Below are 21326 nucleotides of genomic sequence, written 5' to 3'. Positions count from 1 at the left end.
AGGTGACCATATAATCTTATCATAATTTCTTTATAATTATTTAGAAAATTCGATTTTTTTTCAAAAAACATCCTTCAAATTATTTTAATTTTAATCTCAACATATTTCCGGAGTAACAAATAACCACACTAGATTTTTTTTAAATTTAATAATATTCACCATAAAATGTTATGAAAATTTCTTCATTTCTTAGTGACAAATACAAATATCGACTTTTTCCAAAATGCGCCCTACCGATTATTTTTCTTTTTATCTAAAACTGTTCGCAGGATGCCATATTACCATAAATAATTTCAAAATCCCATTTACTTGAAACTTTCAATTAATTTTGATTCAACACTTTAATGACTTTATAATTCATTTATTTGGTTCTAAATTTAATTACTCTGTTAAAAATTAGTTTATTCTTCGTTCAAAATTAATTTATTTTTACTAAAAATTTAGCATTCAGTTGAAAAATTATATATTTTTTTTCAGTTAAAACATCAACTATTTGGTTAAAAGTTCATGTATTTTGTTAACTTAAAATTTAACTATTCCATTTTTGGTGAAAAATTTATCCTTTTTATTTTAAAATTCAAGTATTTGGTTAGAAATTCATCTATATTGTTGAAAATTCATCTTTTTGTGGTAAAAAATTAATCGTTTTTTGTTTAAAATTCATTTTTCTAGTTGAAAATTTATCATTTCAGATGAAAGTTGACCTTTCTTAGTTAAAAAATCAACTGTTTCGTTCAAAACATATTTTTTAAATTTAAATATTTGGTTTAAAATTCACCTGTGGCTGGATGTAAAACTACTGTCTTAAAAATTAATTTTTCACTTGAAATTTAATTATTTCTTTTAAATTTTGTTTTATTTTAGTTTAAAAATTTATTTTCAGATTGATATGTTTTGTTGAAAAAAATACTTTCTTGGTAGAAAATTAATATTCTTGTTTGAAAATTCATCTTTTTAGTTGAAAATTTAGTTGGAAATTTAACTTCCTTGCTGAAAATTTATGTGCTTTGTTGAAATTTGTCTCTTCAGGTAGAAAATTACGCTTCGTCCCTAAAACTTCATTTCTTGTGTAGAAAATATAGCTGTTTTGTAAAAAATTATTTTTTTTCTGTTAACATTTTTGTTTTATACTGAAAATGTAACTATTCCATTTATATTTGAAAATCAATTTTTTTTTAATTTGAAAATTTAACTGTTTGGTTCAACATGCATGTTTGAAATGCTATTTGTATGGTTAAGAATATTTTTTTCAGTTGAAAAGTTAACAATTTTGTTAAAAATTCCTTTTTTTCTATTCGCCTCTACAGGTTAAAAATTAAACTTTTTGGTTAAAATTTCATTTTTTGGTTAAAATTTCATTTTTTGTTTAAAATTCAACTTTTTTGCATAAAATAATTTTTTTAACTGAAAAATAACTATTGCATACTTGGCTAGAATTTTTTTCTTTAATTCGAAAATTGTACTGTTTGGTTAAAAATTCATGTATTTTGTTAAAAATATGACTTTTTTGGTAGAAAGATAATCTTTTTATTTGAAAATTCTTCTTTTTGGTAGAGAATTCATATATATCTTTTGGAAAATTATTATTTTTTGGTAGAAAATTCAAATTAAAAAAACCATTTAATCGTGATGTATGATACTTATTGATAAATAGTAAGCAAATTCATATACTATATGTATCTATCGATTGTTTTTAGGTATATCGACCATATTTTAAGTAGATTAATGAGATCACGACACCCTTCAACGGCATGGTTAGATAAATGTGAAAAGATATAACATGTGTAGTATAAGTATGTTATTAAGTGTCCTGCAGGTTAAATCGGAAAAATACGATAGGGTGCTTCAACAGTAAATGAAGGGATTTTCTAGGGTAGGATTTCATTGGTCGTTATAGTCCTTTTCTCTGGCCAATGGGAGCTAGAATTTAGGGGCAGAGAAGCAAGGGCGGCTTTAGATATAAAGTTACCCTGCATTTTAGAACTAGGCATTGACAATTAATTTTTTTTTATTTTTAAATATTTCTAAATATTGAATCGGTGTACATTTTGCTTTCAAGTTAAATTTTGATCTAAACAAATTAATATTCAACCAAAAAGATTAATTTTCTACCAGAAAAGATGAATGTTTAAAAAATACATAAATTTTGAACAAAATGATTAATTTTATAAACAATGAAATAGTTTTTCAACTAAATTGAAGAATCTTTTGAAAAAATAATCTTCAACAAGATAATAAAATTTTTAACCAAAAAAGTAGTTCTTAAACTAAATCAAAGAATTAAAAACAAATTCAATCAAGACGATTAATTTTCTAACAAAAAAATGAATATTTGTCAAAATACGTGAATTTTTAACAAAATAATAACATTTTTAACCAAAGAAATATTTTTTCAATTTAATCAAAGAATCTTTGAAAAAAATCAATTTTCAACCAAGATGATTAATTTTCTACAAAAAAAGATGCATTTTCACCAAAATACACGAATTTCCAACTAAGCGAGATAAAGTTTAACCCAAAATAGATTAGTTATATTAATAGTTTAAAAATTAATTTTTAACTATAAAGAATGAATTTTCAATCAAACAATTCAATTTTCAACCAAAAAGATGGATTTCTAACCCTTAAGATTAATATTCTTACAAAAAAGACAAAATTTCACCCATAAAAACGAATTTTTAACAAAATGATTGAATGTTAAACGAAATTAATAAATTTTAAACCAAAAATATACATTTTTTACCATGACGATTAATATTCTACTACAAAAGACAAATTTTTAATGAAATAGTTAAATTTTTAATCAAAGAAATGAATTTTCAAGTATAATGATGAATCGCTCATAAAAAAAAAGAATTTTGAACCAGTTAGAAAGGAACTCTCAACAAGATAGTTGAATTTTTAACAAAAAATGTAATAGTTGATATTTCAACCAAAAAGATATTAATTTAAAACCAAAATTAGTTTAGTTTAACCAAAGAAGACGACGTTTCAACAACATATGATTTTTAAAATAAAAAAGGCTAATTTTTAACCAAAGAAGATTTTTCAGTCAATAAAAAAAAAAATCATCAAAAATATGGAATTTTTATTCTTTTTATTCGCTCATTCACCGACTTCCCCTACTTCCACTTTTTCACTCCCTTCCACTCCCCTCTCCTATATATTGCCCTGATAGAAAGTGCGACTAATGGATGGATGGATATCCGACCGAAACTCTCAGGATTTCTGCGCCTGGGCTGCGAAACCCTAATCACGATTTTTGTTCTTCGATAAGTACAAAATAACTCGTTAGTTATTGTACCAATCCCGTCAAAAATTGAAATCTTAATGATTAACCCCTTCACAGTCAGGGGAAAAATAACCTATCGTACCAAAAATGTTTTCGAGAAAAAACACTTCAGAATCACGTGATATTTGCAGCTTCAATGTTTTTGTGGTCGCTAAATCCAAATCTGGTGTTGGATTTTCAAAATTCAAAATAACAAATAAAATATGGTGATCTGATATGGGATGTAAGCTAAATGTAATTACACCAAACTCTCGCTTTCAGTCAAGTGTCGGGGGCTGCCTTCAAAAAACCTTGAACTGATTTCGGGGGCATCGAAATGTAAAGAGTGAGGGCCGCCTGACTCGTTTCCAATTGGAATATATATCTATACATATGTATAATGACGCAACCGCCCTCGCCCTGCTTCTCTGAAAAACTACGGGAGCCAGCAGTTCTAGGAAGGCTGAGAACGGGGTGACTGAAAGCGAGAGTTTGGTGTAATAAAAAAAAGTCGAAATACGCGCTCGTCTAAAGTGGAAATTTATAAGATCTATTCACTCAGTAACATAACCTAATACCATTTTTCTAATTTGTTATAAATAACCAATCATATCAAGATCACAACATTTTAAATAAATTATTTTATCAAGTTTGAAAGATTTTTAATAATCAATGCACGCCATATTGGATCCGCCATGTGGAATTTAAAAATTCTAGAGTGACCATAATTGATTTTCGAAAAGTAAGACCAAAAGCTTTGAAAAAGAGGACAAAGTGGGACACAAAAGTTTGAAAAAGAGGACAAGGTGCGTAAGGCAGAAAAGTTTGAAAAAAAGAGTACAAAGTAGGACAAAATAGTTATAAAACAGGAAAAATTAGGACATAGTAGAATATAGATGATTAAATAAAAAAGAAAAATTTACAAAATCATTTTTCAAATTAACTATCTTATTGAATGTTATTAACGCTTAATTTTTATTTTTAAACTCTGATACATTATAATCAATATCACGAATGTACACATATATATTTTTCGTATAGTCAAAATTTTTGATAGTACCTCATGTTGTAAATTGATCAAGAAATCGTCAGACGGTATTAAATGATAACATTTGGTAAAAAGGTCCAAAGTTTGAAAAATAAAAATTTATGATTTAAAAAATAGGGACAAAAAACCCGGACAAAGAAAAAAATTCTGTAGGACAACTCACACAAGCCCTAAAATGAGGATATGTCCAGGAAAACTAAATCGGATCACGTTAAATAATTTTATTTTGAAATTCCCTGATATGTATCATGATGCAAGAGTGGCATGACTTTTTTTACCCATATATATGTTATTGGCGGTGAAGAGGTTAATACCTATATCAAGTATTTGAAAATTAAGAATTAATTTATATTACATTTTCATCATATAATTAGAAGGTATTAGTTTTATGTGAAAACTGACTATTGCGGAATTCTTCAAATTTCTACGTTTTGAGACTCACTGAGTCCGAAAAAACCTGGTTTTACGATGTTATCCGTCTGTCGTCGTTGTCGTGATCGTCTCTGCACCGAATAACTTTTGAAAGACTAACCGGATTCATTTGAAATTCGGCACACGGTTTCAGGGACAAAAAAGAAAGATCGAGTTCGTAAACCCGCTATTTTGGATAAAAATTCAAAGAGTTAGAGCATTTTCAAAAATGTTGAGACCACTTTTTTTTAGATTTGAAAATTCCATTTACGGCTTTTTATAGCACACGAAAATAAGAATAATTTATCCTAATGACTTTTCTTCATAAAAAGAAAATTACCAGATTAATAGCATTTTCAAAATAAAAAATAAACAAAAATGAACATTTTAAGCAACACAACACACAATATTAAAAAAAACTCGAGAAAAGAAAAATTTCACTTTTTGAAGGCCCCACAAAATTATGAAAACAGCGTTTGGAATTTCCCTAAAAAATCCACAATTCAAACTTTAATGGGACAAAAAATAATGGAAAATTAATAATTCCATTTTGCGGTTAAGTCAAGCAAGATGAGGGAAAAAGATAAATCAAAAAATTGTGCACCTAAAAAAGATTACAAATTTTGGACAAATGACACAAGCTACGAAAAAAGGCGTCAAACCAAAAAAGATTAAATATAATAATAATAAATTTTTATTTTCTTTTTATTTTGTTTTATTTATTTTTTTTGCCTTGATATGAGTGCCGAAACATTGGCGATTATTTTTTTACAAATATTTCTTATTGTAATTTGACAATGGTAGGAATAAAAAGGACGAAAGAAATAAAAAAGAGAAGGAAGGAGATTTGGTTGGTTGCCTTCTCACTTTTCTTTCCTCCTTTTTATTTTTTGTCCAAATTGAAAACGAATAATTTCCTCCTTTTTTTCTTTTCTTTAAGGAGAAGAGAGAGGGGGGGGGTGTTCCTTTTTTTGTTTTTCAGATTGCAGTGGGAACATTTTGTGGCGGTTGTCCAAATTTGGTCGTTAGATTCTTGATTCTATTTCAGGAATTCTTCTTGTCAATTTGATCATTGGACGTTAAAAAAGGGGTTTTGAGTTGGATTTTAATCTTATTCAAATATCCTAAATTTTAATTTAGCTGACTTGGATTGGAGGTAATTTTTACGTCAGGTTTGTTTACGGCTGAATAGCCTTTTAAAGTTTCATTTGATTCTCAGTTGTTGATTTTATTTTTATTTTATTTTCATTTTATTTTCATTTTATTTTGATTTTTATTTTATTTTAATTTTATTTTAATTGGATTTTTTTATTTTATTTTTATTTTCATTTTATTTTCATTTTATTTTGATGTTTATTTTATTTTTATTTTCATTTTATTTTGTATTATTTATTTTCATTTTTTTGCCTTCTCATTTTTCTTTCCTCCTTTTCATTTTTTGCCCAAATTGAAAACGAATAATTTCCTCCTTTTTACATTCTCATCAAGAGAAGGTATTAGATTTGTGTAAAATTTGACTCCCCCCCCCTCCCGTTTTTGTCAAATGTCCACGTTTTGAGATCTCCTGAATCCAAAAAACAGATTTTTACGAATCTGTCTGCCTGTGTGTGTGTGTTGTGTGTCCTAAAATAAAGTTTAACTTCTTTAGCCAGACATTTTAGGTAAAAATTCAAAAAGTTAGCATATTTTGAAAATTTTTGAGACCACTTTTTTTTTAATTCAAAAATTGTCTGTACGGATGTTCATAGTATTCAATCAGGCGAAAAATTTATTCACATGACTTTTTTTTATAAAACCAAAATTTACCACAGTATTAGCATTTACAAAATTTCAAAAAACACGAAAATCAACATTTTATGCCAAACAACGCATGATTTGAAAAAGCCACTAAAGAAAAACGTTGCTTTTTGAAAGCCCTACAAGCTTATGATAACAGCTTCTTAAATTTGGTCGAATAGTTAAAAATTCCAAATTTGATTGTACCAAAAATAATGAAAAATCCAAAAATTCCATTTTTTGGTCAAACTATGCAAGATACGAAAAAATGAATAAGCTAAAATTGCGTGCCCTGGAAAGACCTACAAATTTATAATAAGTCATTTTTCGATAGGATGCGTAGATTTTGTTTTTAGTCGTAAAAGAAACATTAAAAATAAAGAATACAATTTTTTTGCACTAGCGACACAAGCTACGGAAAAAATGAGGCAAAACTTGTTTATCCAAAAAAGATCTATAAATTTTGATAGGACACGTAGTTTTTGCTTTAGACGTAAAAATTAACATTCAAAATAAAAATATAAAATTTGTTTGAAAATGACACAACGCACAAACTAAAATTAACAGACAAAAAATGTTCGCCTGAAAAAGTCTATTGATTTATTATTAATAATTTTTAGATAGGACGAGTAGATTTTCTTTTAATTGTAAAAAAATAAGATTAAAAATAAAAAAATTAAATTTTTGGACAAAGGACAGAAAAGACGAAAGAGAACACAGGATCCTATATAGGACCATATATATTTCTGAATTAGACTCTATACAGATGCACAGTATTTTGTATTTAATAGTTAAAAAAAAGATTAAAAATAAAAATAAATGAAAAAAACAAGGAAATAAGAATTAGTATGATTCAATTTTTATGCATATTATGAATTGTAATGATATAAATTTATTGAAATGATACATGATCAAGCGCAGCTTAGATTACAATTTAAAGCAAAATAAGAAACAAATATAAAAATAATAATGATAAATACAATTTGCTCCTTTTTTTGCAATTTTTGAATAAGCAAACCCAGGCAGAGTTACATAAGAAATGTATCATATTTAATATAAAAGTGTTGTGTATAATGTAGAAAAGTTGACATTTTGGACAAATCGAGTGCGAAGCACGAGATACGTGATGAGAATGTGTTCGTTAAAGCCGAAAGTGCTTTAATAAAAGAGAGTTCAAAATCACAAAATTACAGTTGTCAGTCCGTTGAACTTTAATTTTAAAAGTTGTGTCCACGAATGCGGGAGAAATATAAAGACCGAGCGCGTAGCGCGAGATAAATACATTATCAAGCGCGAAGCGCGAGAACCAACAGTCGCGCGCACTAGGCGCGCTCAAACTTGTGAGCGAAGTAGTGGGAACATTTTGTGGTGGTTGTTTAAATTTGGTCGTTAGATTCTTGATTCTATTTGAGGAATTCTTCTTATCAATTTGATTAGTGGACGTTAAAAAAGGGGTTTTCAATTGATTTTAATCTTATTCAAATATCCTAAATTGTAATTTTTACAGTTCAAAAGCTGAACATCTATTTTTTTAAATTTTGCAAATTTATAAAAGTAGGTATTAAACAATTTTAAAATCAGCTCCTAATTTTTGCAGTGATAAAACTGAATTTTTCGGATTATTTAAAAATCATCCCTTAAATATGTTTAACTACCCTTCTTCCGCAACAATAGCCGGCCCTGAGTCAACGTTTCTCGCCTACCCTGGTACCGCTCTCTGACGGCTCTGACGGTGCAGTTCCTTTAGTCCGTTATCCGCCGCGACGTCGAAAAGTCGTCCTAGGTTCCGACCCTCTGAGGAAGGCTGACCTAAGTCAACGACTCCCAATATCGGTATACATGGGTCCGAATTCGACCACACCGGCTCCCATTCACACTGATTACAAATTCTACAATACCAGTTTGCACAATCTCAAAGGCATCAAATTTAAGTAAATCGGACCGGCTTCAATCGACACCCAAAAGAAGACATCGCAGGCTCTATTGTTTATATAGAAACAACAAATCACGACCATCCACACACCAGATAGAAACGAGAAGAGGAATATTTCCTACGATTCTAAGTTTGTTCTTCCATCCTACCAATCGAAAATATTTAAATAAAATATTGGATAAGAAAATCTGACATCTTTCCAATCTCTCGAGATTCAAAGTGCTCAGTTTTAATTTTCGACAAGTGTTTGAGGAAATTCAGGAGTACTTTGTATCACGTGTTCTGATATGGTGCTATCATCCCGAAAATAATTTCCTTACAAAATATTTCTTAAAAATTACTACTTCGAGAATTGTTTCCCCCTAATTGTAAGAATCGGTGGTGGAAAACCCCACGTGACTTTTTTGAAGGGAATACAAATGTTTTCGAAATTCACCCTCTGAGTGGAAGATTGGGAAAGGTGAAAGTTCGGAACAAGTGAAATCGGCTTTTCTTTCAAAAGTGACTTTTTGCGTTTTTGAAAAAGTTGAAGTTTTTTTAGCATGGGTGTGAATCCGGAAAAATCGAGAAATGGGCACGAACTGGCACCCCTTAATGAGGGAAAGCCACGATCTGGACACAATGTTTCGATTGTTGTTCCGATCAATCAAAATGCGAGAAATCAGGAATCGGAAGAGGGAAACCGGGCAGAATGGAGTGGAAAAATGCAGTTCTTTCTCAGTATTATTGGGTACAGTGTGGGCCTTGGAAATATTTGGAGGTTTCCTTATCTTTGCCAACAGAATGGTGGCGGTAAGTTTAAAATTTATTTATTTATTTAAAACATAAAATTCTTAAAGGATTTTTAATTTTTGAAGAAAAGGTGCAGAAGTATAAATTTTATGGTAACCAATTCAGTTCCTGACTTTTCTTAATTTATCAATGTCAATAAGAGGATTAGATCGAAGCTTAGGCGAAGCAATACATTTTTGACTCGTTTGTAGATTCTCGGTAACCCAGATTGTAGTGCAGCTTACGAGAATCAATAGCACAGGCAGTTCAGGAATTAGATGAGACATCCGTGAAATTAAAATTGGCAAAGGGAATCATAATTTAATAATGAAAAATTAAATCCTCCAACTAAAGAAATGAAATTAATAATTTTATAATTGAAAGTGTTCTTAATTGAATATCAGTAAAGTGGAAGTCCTTAGCAATGTGAGGAATCTTAAAGAAAAGTCGAAGAATAATTTTTAAATTAATCATTCTAATTATAATAATTTACCACTTTTTGCCTTTAAAGTAAAAATGTTTAATCTTGAGAATTTGTATTATTACCTTTTTGAAATTGTATTAAAGTACTGTATTCATTTTTTAAATAGTCCTAGTTTTATGCATTTTGTAACAAAAATATGCAAGGAAAATTATATATTAAAAAAAAGCATTTTCTTTAGAAACTGATAAGGTTGAAAATTAAAAAAAAAATTTTTAATTTAGTTCTTTTATTATTCGTAATTAAATAAATAAAAACATATTGGTAATATTTAAGGAACTGAGAAAATAAAGAAATAACTACCTAAAAAACGGAAAATATATATTTTTTAAAGATTTCCATTAAAAACTGAGAAACGTAAAAAGTATCTTAAAAATTAGAAATTTGAACAAATTCTCGGTCTTTGTGCTGTTTGCAATTATGTAAATAGACAAATATTTTTAAAAAGAGTCTTAATTAAAAATTAGAAAAAACTAAATAATTTATAGAAAAAGTAAAATTAGTTAATAAAAAAAATAACTAATTATTTCATAAAAAAATAAAATAAATACCTAAGGACAAATAATTAACTAAAAAATTAACATTTTTTATAAAGATATACTTTTAAAAAGTCTCCTAAGTAAATAAATTAAAATTCTTCTAAATAACTAAAAAAAATTAATAAAAAAATGTAAAAATATGAAAAAACTCCCGGTCATTGTCTCTTCACAATTGTATAAATAAAAAGGTATTCTTCAGAAGACTCTTCATTATAAAAAAGTTAGCAAATAAAAAGATAACTAAGTCATTTGTAAAAAAAATTGAAAAAATTAAATAATAAAGTTAAAAAATACTAAATTTCTACGACAATGTTATAGAAGCGACTTCATTTGAAAAAAACGCAGACAATAATTAACTATGCAAAAGTAAATGAATAAATAAATTACCAAGGGAAAATTTTCAAAATAATTTTCACCGGGAACGTCTCCGTGCTGGTTACATTTTTTAATTCGGAAAATTTTTGCTTTTTAATTTATTTATTATAACTATTTACTTTTGCATAATTAATAATTGAAAGAAAAAAATTGCAATACAATCGTTTCTTTACTAGTATCGTAGAAATTCGTTACTTTTTAGCTTTATAATATTTATAAATTGGGTCAATTTCGTAACAAATTAGTTATTTTTAAAAAAGTATTAAAATTAATTTAGTTAAAAATTAAGTTAAATTTTTTATGAAGCGTTCAAGATCAATAACAGATTTAAAATTGAATCTCCCGAAGATTTAAAAAAGGTCAATTTAAAATATTAAAAATTTAAAAAAACTAAAATATTTCAAATTTATAAAAGTTATAGACACTTTTATCTTCGAGACATTCAGAATTAATCAATTTAAAACTTAAAGTAGTTTTAATGTTAAAATTCAGGTTGCTGGAAATAAATTTTTTTATAATTCTAATAATTGCAATTAAATTTAAGAAAAATAATAATTTTATTTACTCTGCTAAAGAAAAAATCTGCTTTACTCTAGTGAAAAAAAACATTCAAAATAATGAAATCTGCAAAAGTAAATAAATAAATGACCTAGAAAAAAATTTCAAACAAATTTTCACGAAACATATTTGCTATGTGGTTATATTTTTCAATTCAAATAATTGTTGCTTCTTATTAATTTAAAAAGATTGTTGAAATTTAAAAGACCATGGCTAATTTGTACGGGAAAAGTATACTCTACAACTCTACTGTTTCTCATTTTGAAAAAAAGTATATGATCTTCAAAAATATATATTTAGTTGCTCAACAAATTTTTTCTTTCAAAAAAATTGTTTTAAAGAATTCAGCCATGAAAAAAGTATTTTCAAAATTGAAATCAGCATAGTTATACAGAATCTCTTCCCCGAACAAATATATATTCGACAATGTTATCATCAAAAAAATTATTTTTTAATTGAAATAACATCATCAATATTATTTTTTTTATTGCTAAAATCATAGGAAAACTATTTTCTTCAGAGATCTAATTTTTGGCACAAGGCCTACTTTAAGGTAATAGTCGTACCAAAAATCTCATCTCTGGAATTTTTGTTGTTGTCAAGAATTGAAATTATATTATGAGTAATGCATTATGCAAAACAACATTATTCATGGAAAAAACTTAAAACTTGCGAAAAATAAATAATTTAACAATATATTGTTTCATTAAATTTTTTTCTATTGTCGCTTTTCACTTATTTAAAGAAAATAGTTAAATTTTAATAAATCATGACTTATCTATTCGGGAAAACATTACCTATGACTCTACTGTTACCAATTTTAAAAATAAGTAAATAATCTTGAAACATAGTTATTTAAAACATTTTTTTAAGCAATTATTTGAATTTTTTCAGCCATAGAAAAAATTTACTTTCAAAATTGGAAACAATAGAGCTATGGAGAAGGTTTTCCCCGAACAAATAAGTCACCTTTATTTAAATTAAAACATTTTTCAAGGACTGATAAAGAGCAATGTTAAGAAAAAATTAAATTGTATAAAACAGTTAAAACAAAGTTTTTTTTAGTTTTAACATTTTTTCATTAGATGTACGATTTTTTTGTGAGCGTGCAAAATTAAAGAATATCAGAACAAAATATTATAAATTAACTTATTTTATTGTTAGCATTCTCCTTTAAGATATTCACCATTTTTCATTTAAAAGATGAGCGTTTTTTAAATGAAAATCGTGAAAATTTTGACAATTTCAATTTGTATACTCCTACAAAGATTATGAATTTGCGAATTTGAATTTTTTTGCTGACTTACTCTAGATGATTCATAAAGTTTCTTGAGAAAAATTGTCAATAGTCAAAAATTTATAATTTAATTTACAAAATGTACAATTCCAAAATTAAAAATGGTTGAAATTGAACAACTTTTAATGTTCAATGTTTAAAATTAATACATGAAAGCTTAGTAAGAGCTTTTTCAAATGAAAGAATGCTAAAATTATTATAAGCTAATCATGAAAATGATAAAATTAAAAAATTTCAAATTTGCATAATATTGCATTAAATGCCTCCTAGGATGACAAATTCTTCAATTTTTAAACTCTAATTTGATTAAAACAATTATAAATTTAAGTGTAAAAAAAGTGTAAAAATGTATGAAATTTTTCAAATAAGGTTTGCAGAATGTAACGTTTCTATATCTTTTTTACATTAAAAATTTCATAATATTTTTACTTCGATGCATTTAGAAATAAACAATTTAAATTTATGGAATCATTATTTTAATATTTTATCATTGCATTCTTAAAAAATACATAATTGTTATTTTTTAAATTATTTTATTCTTTAAACTCAGGGATTTTATAATTAGAAAGTTTCCTAGTTTCGAAAATTTTACAGTGTCGTATATTTTATAAATCACCACTTTTCTGTCAAGAATTTTATCATACAGGAATTTTCAAATTTGGTAATATTATGGAACGATTGGAAAATTCTAAGAAATAAAATTCCCGACCCTGATGAATTCTCCAAAAAGAATATGCTCGAAATAGAAAATTCCTGAAGTGATAAAATTGCCAAAATATAAAAATCACGAGATAAAATTGTGAAATTTTGATATAAATATTATAAATTATATATATATAAATTTGATATAAATATACGGTACTGTCAAATTCCCGACATTATAAAATTCTCATATTTAAACAATTGAAAACCGTTTTTTAATCAATATTATTTATTTAATAAAAATACAATACTGGAATATTTTAATCAAAGAATGATTTTTTCAAGGTTTAGTGTATTTCTTAAAATTAATGCTTAAATTTTAAATAACTTTAATTGAAACAAAAATTTGTGAATGCAAGTTTTTTTTAATGTGCATAGTAGTTTTTCTTCTTCAAATAATTGCTTTTGTAATAAATGTCTTGTTCCTTTCTTGATCTTTTGCGCTGGTAAATAATTTTTTCAATTATTTTTACTTGAAATTCAAACAATAATGTTTAAAAAATTAATTGAACATAAAAAGATTGTTCTCGAAATAATTTCATTATATTTTATTTTTTTAGGAATTTTCAGTCGCCCTATTGTTATAAACTATTCAAGAATTTTATTATTCTGGTACGTTCAAATTCGGTAATATTATGAGATGAATGGAAAATCCCGAAAAATAAAATTCCCGAAATTATAAAATTGCCGAAATAGAAAAATCCAGGATGGCAAATTTTCGGTATAATAAAATTCCCGAACATTTGATTATGTTTAAAAAAATGTTTAAATTCCCGAATAATAAAATTCGGGATCGAAAATGTTCGAATTTAAAAATATTGGAAACAGTCAAGTTTCCGACAACTAGAAAATTTTCGCATTATAAATATTCCCAATCTTATTTTATTTTTCGAGATTTTTCAGTTGTCCTGCTTAATTTATAATTTTCCCAAATCATTAAACTATCAAATCCATACATTTTTTATTTTATTTATTTCAGTTCGTTAATTTTTCTTCTCAAGACCATTTACTTGGCTGAAACATGTTTCCTCGAACTTTTCTTAGAAAACAAGCAATAAAGCTTCTGATCTAACAAGGGGGTCCTAATTTTTTTTTGTTCTAGCTAGAATGATTTATTTTTTTCCTTTGGGCTAGAATGCGAAAACATAGAAGTGTATTTAAAGGATAGAGAAAAGAGGGGCAATCAGGGATAAGAAAGGGAGCAACTCGGGGAGCAAGATGAATTGCTCCAGGGTGTCCCACATTACACAGCCTTGACCCACCACGTGGAAATTGTTATGCGATGCAAATAATGTTTTTGACATACTTCATCCAGATTCTATGGATAGAATCGTTAAAACCACTTTTTTTCAAGAAAAAATTTCATGAACAAATACCTGTATTTGAAGATTTTTTACTTATTTAAAAATCGGTACCAGTACTGTTAACATGAATGCCCTCCTCTCCAAAGTAATTTTGTTTGTTCGTTGTGATCCAAATTTTGTCATTGGTTTCTTGTTTTTTAACAGGAGTTTGCATCAATTTGATTATGTCGAAAGACAAAATTTGAAAATTATTGGTTTTTGAAATTTCTTGTATAATATTTGGAGGGACTCAATTTCAGATTTCACAATGTCGTAGAGTCTACCTTAAATATTAAAAATATCAGGATAATTTAATGATTAAATATTTCATTATTGCAAAATCTCATTTTAAAAGCCAAGATAGTTTTGAATTTAAACATTGTAAATTTAAATATTCCAAATTGGTTGGTTTCAATTTTAGTCAGCTTTAATAATATTATGAATTCTTTCATTTTTATTTTAGTCACAATTTTCAATGTATTTGTAGCAAAAAAACTTATAATCAAATGCCTCCAAAATAAATCGAAAACAATACAAAATTAAGACAATAATTTATAAAATTCTTTCAGACCTAGGGTTTAAGAATTAAATTATTTGAAAATTTTCTAAAATGTTAAATATTTCAAACTAAACTTAAAAATAATTACGAATTTAATACCTTAACATTGTGAAATTTCGAACTTTGGAATCATGTGTAGCCATCTTGTTTTATAATCTTTTTGTTCATATAACTTATAATGCAGTGTCTTAAAATTGTTCAAAATTTAGTTAAAGATTTAACAAAATTAATCACTCTAAATTGAAACATTTCCAGAATTAATAATAAGTCTAATTAACGTTTTAAAAGTATAACGATTTGCAAGTAACAAGTTAAAAATTGAGTATGTAATTTCCTTAATTTTGAGTGGTTACAATTTTAGAGTCCTATAATTTTTCATGTTCAATGGTGATTTTTCAAATTTTCCATTTTATAAGTTTCAATTTTGCAACTAAAATATAATATGGTTAAATTGTTAAAACCTAATGTACAATTAGAAAATTGTTCATTTTTAAATGTTTTAATTTTACCGCAAATAATTAAAATAAAATAAGACTAAAATTTTGTTCAGTCTTGAATGAAGTTTGGATTTTGTTTGAATTTTAATGTTAAATAATAATTTTTGTATATAATAATAATTTAAAATTCCAGAATTTCTAAAACATTGCCTTTTTCATTGAATGACTGAAAAATCCTGAAAACTAATAATATTGCCGATTCTGTAAAATTCCTGAAATTATAAAATTGTCGAAATATAAAAATCACGAATTGGAAAGTTTATAAAATTACCGAATTTGAAAATTCCCAAATAATGAAATTTCCGACCGAAAATTGCTGATTTATGAAATATCCGAACTAAAAAATTTGCGAGTTTAAATAGTACAAAAAATAATTTTTTAAATACATTTTATTTATGTATTAAAAATAATATAATCAAATATTTTTGGATAATAAATTTTGTTTAATGTTTTGTTCGAAGCGCACGTGTTTTTAAATTTATTTTTCAAAGACAATTTTTTTATTTTAAATTCAAACAATAATTAACAAAAACTTTCAACATTAAAAAATTTATTCTCCCTCAAAAATGTTTCATTATTGAATTTTTAATTATTAAAAAATACTTATTAAAGAAAAAATTTTTCAAATTCGGAAATTTTTTAGTACAATTATTGAATAATTCGACAATTTTCTCTCAGTAATTTTATTATTTAGATATATTCTATTCTTTGAAAATTTGTATAATTCTGGAATAATTTTATAATTTCAGGAATTTTAATGTTTGGAAATTTTCCAATTTGGGAATTGTAATATATAAAATTATAAGAAATCAAATATAAATTTTTTGCATTGATATTTATTGAAATTATTATCATTATTAAAAAAAAACTAATACATTTTTATTATGACGTGAATGTAAATATATATATATATATATATAAATTTTTTTTACTAAAAATGTTTGTCGTACTCTGATATCGCGATCTTCAATTTCGATTTTTTTTGGAAATAGGATAATGATTTTGTATCAAACCTTTTTTATTTCAACATAGCAAATTTATATATCGGAAGATTTTTTTTACTTTAAGAAATTGAAATTTCGGTTTTTAATTGTTACCCAAAGCCGATTTTAATAAACCGATGAAATTTTAGTCTTCAAATCCCAAGTCGAGTTCTTCGGAGTTTGCTAATTTTTAAAATTTTTTTACATCAAATTTGAGTTGCCTGTTTTCCGATACTAAATATCTAGGGAGTATATACTAAAAAAAATTAAAAATGGATTTTTTAATCGCGATGAACAGTCGTGTCTGCTCGAATTTTAGGTTAGTGTCACTTTGAGATTGTCAAATTCCACATGCATTTTCTCATACGTGGATAATTTTTTTGATCAAATTGTTTTGGTTTCAATTCAGAAGCACTTCAGCTTGGAAGTGGACCTTTCTTTTATCTTTAAATGGGGATTTCGATGTTACAAAATGCTTTTTGGCCCCCCTAAAAAATTCCCATTTTATATAGTTCTGTACTGCCACCCTTCAATTATTATACTTTTTAAAATTCCAGAATTTGAATTTTAATTGCCAAATTGAACTTTACATAAATTATATTATAAAAAATTATTATTGTTGATAGATTTATTTTTTATAAATTATTCCATTTTTTATTATCTTTATGATTTTCAACTGTGCTTAGAATTTTAATTTTTCGAAGTACGAACTAGAATATTAAAAATTCAAATGGGTTTTTCTATAATTAATGTTTCGCGAAAATTCAGAATTATGCACCCTTAGCTAAATCTTTTTAGGAATCTGCTTTTTCCCTCGAATTTAGTTTGTTTTCTCCTTTTCTCTAATTTTATCGCTTGAAACGAACACGTATCTGTGTATTCATCTTGAAAAACCGCTTCACTCCCAAGTGGTTCATCGAAATTAATGGATAATTTTAGTTGATTAAGAACCAACCAGGCAGATAACACGATTTCAGAACATAAGGATCGCGTGGGAGTTTATTGACTCAACACTAAAGATCAATGAAACCGATAACAGTAATCTCACTTGACTTGCTATGATTGACAGGGCAAAATTCAATTCCAGCGATATTGATAATTTACCTAAAAAAAATTAATACACGAACTTAGTTTAGTTATTTAACCATAGTAATAGCGTACTTTCCCTCCCCTACTCCCTCTACATTCCCTTACTTCCCCTGCCCTACTTCACCTTTGTTCCTCTCCCCCCCCATAACTTCTTCCTTCATTACTTCCCCCTCTTCTCACTTCCCCAGATAACACTCCCCTATCCCTACTTCTCTTCCCAGCTCTCACTTTCCCTCTTTACTCACCCACATTGCCCTGATATCCCTCCTTTTCCCTTCACCTCAAATTATTTTCCATAACTTCCCCTCCTCCATTTACCTAATTTCCCTTTTCTCATTTACCCTACTTTCTCTCTTATCACTTCTACTCAATTCCTCTACTCCGCCGCACTCTTCCCTACTTTTCCACCTCTCATTTCCCCTCATTTCCTCTACTCCTCCGTCGCTCATTTCCGTTCAGTTTCCCTACTTCTTCTTCCCGCATTTCTTCATTTCTCTCATTGTGCTGGTTATACCGAGGGGTGGACCACTCTTATTTTTCGTGTAAAGGGAATATATTCTCTGAAGAGTATCGGGGACTATAGAGTAAAGAGAATATATCGGAATATTTGGGAATAGAAAGAATATTGGAATATTTAGTAACATGTCGGAATATAAGGGAATATGAAACAATATTTCTGAACGTATTTAAATTTTGTTTATTAAATCACACACACACACATTATATATACTAAACTTACTGTTACCACTAGTTGAAAACTTGGTTAAAAATTCAACTGTTTTTTTATATTCTTTTTTGTTTGAAAATTCATCTCTTTTTGTAAAAATTTTGCCTTTTTCTTTAGAAATGCACCTTTTTGGTTGAAACTTAATCTGTTTCGGTTGAAAATGAAGGTCTTTGTTACAAATTCAATTGTTTTGTTGAGAAATAATCTTTTTGTGGAAATTCAACTCTTTTATAGAAAATTCGCCGTTTGGATTGAAATTTCAACAATTTGTAAAAAAATATGTATAATATCCTATGAAACCTAATAATTTATTATTAAAAGTACTTTTAATTTCCGGCGTTAAACACAATATAACAAAAAAATGTTTAAGATTTGAAATCATTTTTTACATCTATGCAAATTTCTACTGATTTACCCAGTGAAAAAGTAACAAACACTAATATTTTAGTGGAGACTTACACTACTGATTGATTTAGTGAAAATTGCACTGATTCAGTTTAAGAGAGCAATAAAATCATTTTAAATCTCCGAAATCAGTTAAAATTCTTTAAAACCCGTTGAAATCTGTTGAAGTGTTGTACATATGGTGAAATTGATATGTAATCGAAAATGTAAATCTTTAGAATCACTTGACATAATTAAAATCTCTTGAAATCGTTAAAAATACCCTAAAATCTCATAAATTATCTTAAAATTTGTAATACAATCCTTTCGAATCCATTGAATCAGTTAAAAGTCCTTAAAATTTTGAAAATCATTTGATATATTCGATATCGTTTCAAAATTCCTTGACATTTTAAAAATCTTCTAACTTTTGGAGATCTGGTAAAATACTTTAAAATCGTTTAAGATCCATTTAAATTTGTTCAATCCTCAACACTCTGGAAGATTCTATAAAATTTCGGAGGTCTGATAAAAATCCCTAAAAATCCCCTGAAATTCTTTGAAATCCTGTAAATTACCATGAACTTTTTTGAAATCTATGAAATTCTCAAAAATCCTTTGAAATCTTTTAAAATACTCTGAAAGCTTTAAAATCCAGTAAAATCATTGCAAATCCCTGATATCAGTTAACATATCGTGAAATTGAAATCTTTCGAAATGCCTTCAAATGTTAAAAAAAATGTTTCAACTTTGAAAATCCTTGCAATTTAAATTTTTTTTCGAAATTTCTTGACTTTTGTAAAACATCTGAAAATTTTATAAATTATCTTGAAATTTGTAATATTTCTTAAAATTTGCTCAAACTTTTTCAAAACTCCTAAATCTCGAATCAGATAAAATTTCTCGAAATCTTAAATTCCCTTGAAATCTTTCAAATTCTTTAAAATCCCTTGGAATACTCTAAAAGCTTTGAAACCGAAACAAATTCTTTGAAATTTATAAAATGAGTTAATATCTTTAACATCTGTTAGAATATGTTGAAAACGTTTTAAATCTCGTGAAACTGAAATGTTTCGAAATCACTTAAAATGTTTTATATTTGTTAAATTGGTTGAAATTTCTGGAAATCTGGTAAAATACCCTGAAATATTTTAAACCATTAAAATCCAATGCTATTTTTAAAATCTTTAAATTCTTTGAAGTTTCGGTAACATCGCGGAGGTCTCGTTAAAATTCCTAAAAATCTATTGAAATTTTTTGAGATCCCGCAAATTATCTTGAAACTTCTTGAAATCTCTTAAAATCCTTTAAATTTCCTAAAATCCTTTGATGTTTCTGATAGCCTTCACAATTTCCCTGGCATTTTTTAAATCCTAAAATTTCTGAAAATTTTACAAGATACTGAAAATCCGTAGATTATCTTGCAATTTTTAATCTCTCAAAAAGTTTGAAAACTCTGAAATCTTTCGAAATCTTAGAAATTCTTTAAAAATCTCGAAATATTTTTAAACTTTGATTTTTGAGATAGCGAGTATGTTATTTTACCTGATGAACGAAGAACTTTTGACAATATTTTTAAAGAGAAAGTGACAAAAAAAATTGCAAAAGCGAAGAATTTAATAAAATAGTAGAATTAGTTTCATTTTTTTCAAAATAGCAGTAAAATAGTTTAATCTGTAAAAGAAAATGTCAAAACGTGTAAATAGTCTCGTGAGTCCGAGGTGTGAGAATTACGATTAGTTCTAGAATTTCTCATCAAACGTTCTGATTCATATTTCTCTCCAAACAACGTATCTAATTACATCGACCAGTACCACCCACATACAGGAACTTGTCGAATCGTGAAGCCAAAACAAAAGAAATCTATAACACATTTTAAGCTTTTTCTGAAATAAAAAAAAAATATAAACATATCTCGAAAAGCGCCAAACATCAAAGAATGCCGCCGATTTGGTGTTCTTTTATATCAACATAAACATAACATTAAAGATACTATTTTCACACAATTGTCCTATAATGTGAATATTTCTTTACTTTTCCTTAAAAAATATTTTTGAACTTTCTCGCTTATTGACTAAAAATGTTCTCAATGGCTAATGAGGGTTCGACCAAATTGTTGAATTTTTAAGCCTGAAAGACGAGATTATAAACAAAACAGCTGAATTTTAAAGCTGTTAAATTTTCAACTATAAATATGAATGTTCGACTAAGAAGATTAATTTCCTATAAAAAGAGATAAATTTTGTACAAATAAGTTTAAATTTGAGACTAGAAAAGATCAACTTTTAAGCAAAAATAGGAGTAGTTATTTTTTTTAAATATTAATTCTCAATAAAAATTAAAAGAATTTTCTACAAAACAGTTGAATTTTTCACCATATTCTCGCTACAAAAAAGTTGAATTTTCAGCCAACAACAAAATAGATAAGTTTCTAACGAAATAGTGGAATTTCCTACCAAAAAAACGAATTTTCGAGTAAATTGTTTGAATAATGGATGTAACGGTAGTCCAAGTTTTATTTGAATAATTTTCAGTTTCTTTTTTTTCCGTTTCTAAAGATTTTTTACTTAATAGTAGAATTT

General features: G+C 26.7%; 1 protein-coding gene across 2 annotated transcripts in view; it reads left to right on the top strand.

Moving 5' to 3' along the window:
* Positions 1-8282: 8282 nt before the first annotated feature.
* Positions 8283-21326, top strand: part of LOC117178021 (sodium- and chloride-dependent transporter XTRP3) — a 94744-nt gene continuing 81700 nt past the window's right edge. For both annotated transcript variants that reach the window (XM_033369214.1, XM_033369215.1), the window contains exon 1: positions 8283-9231. In XM_033369214.1, the coding sequence (XP_033225105.1) occupies positions 8982-9231 (250 nt within the window). In that variant the 5' untranslated portion in view covers positions 8283-8981. The remainder of the gene's footprint in view (positions 9232-21326) is intronic.

The sequence above is a fragment of the Belonocnema kinseyi genome, chromosome 8, assembly GCF_010883055.1.
Source record: "Belonocnema kinseyi isolate 2016_QV_RU_SX_M_011 chromosome 8, B_treatae_v1, whole genome shotgun sequence".
NCBI classification, from domain to species: domain Eukaryota; kingdom Metazoa; phylum Arthropoda; class Insecta; order Hymenoptera; family Cynipidae; genus Belonocnema; species Belonocnema kinseyi.
This window is presented reverse-complemented; position numbering and strand designations above follow the sequence as displayed.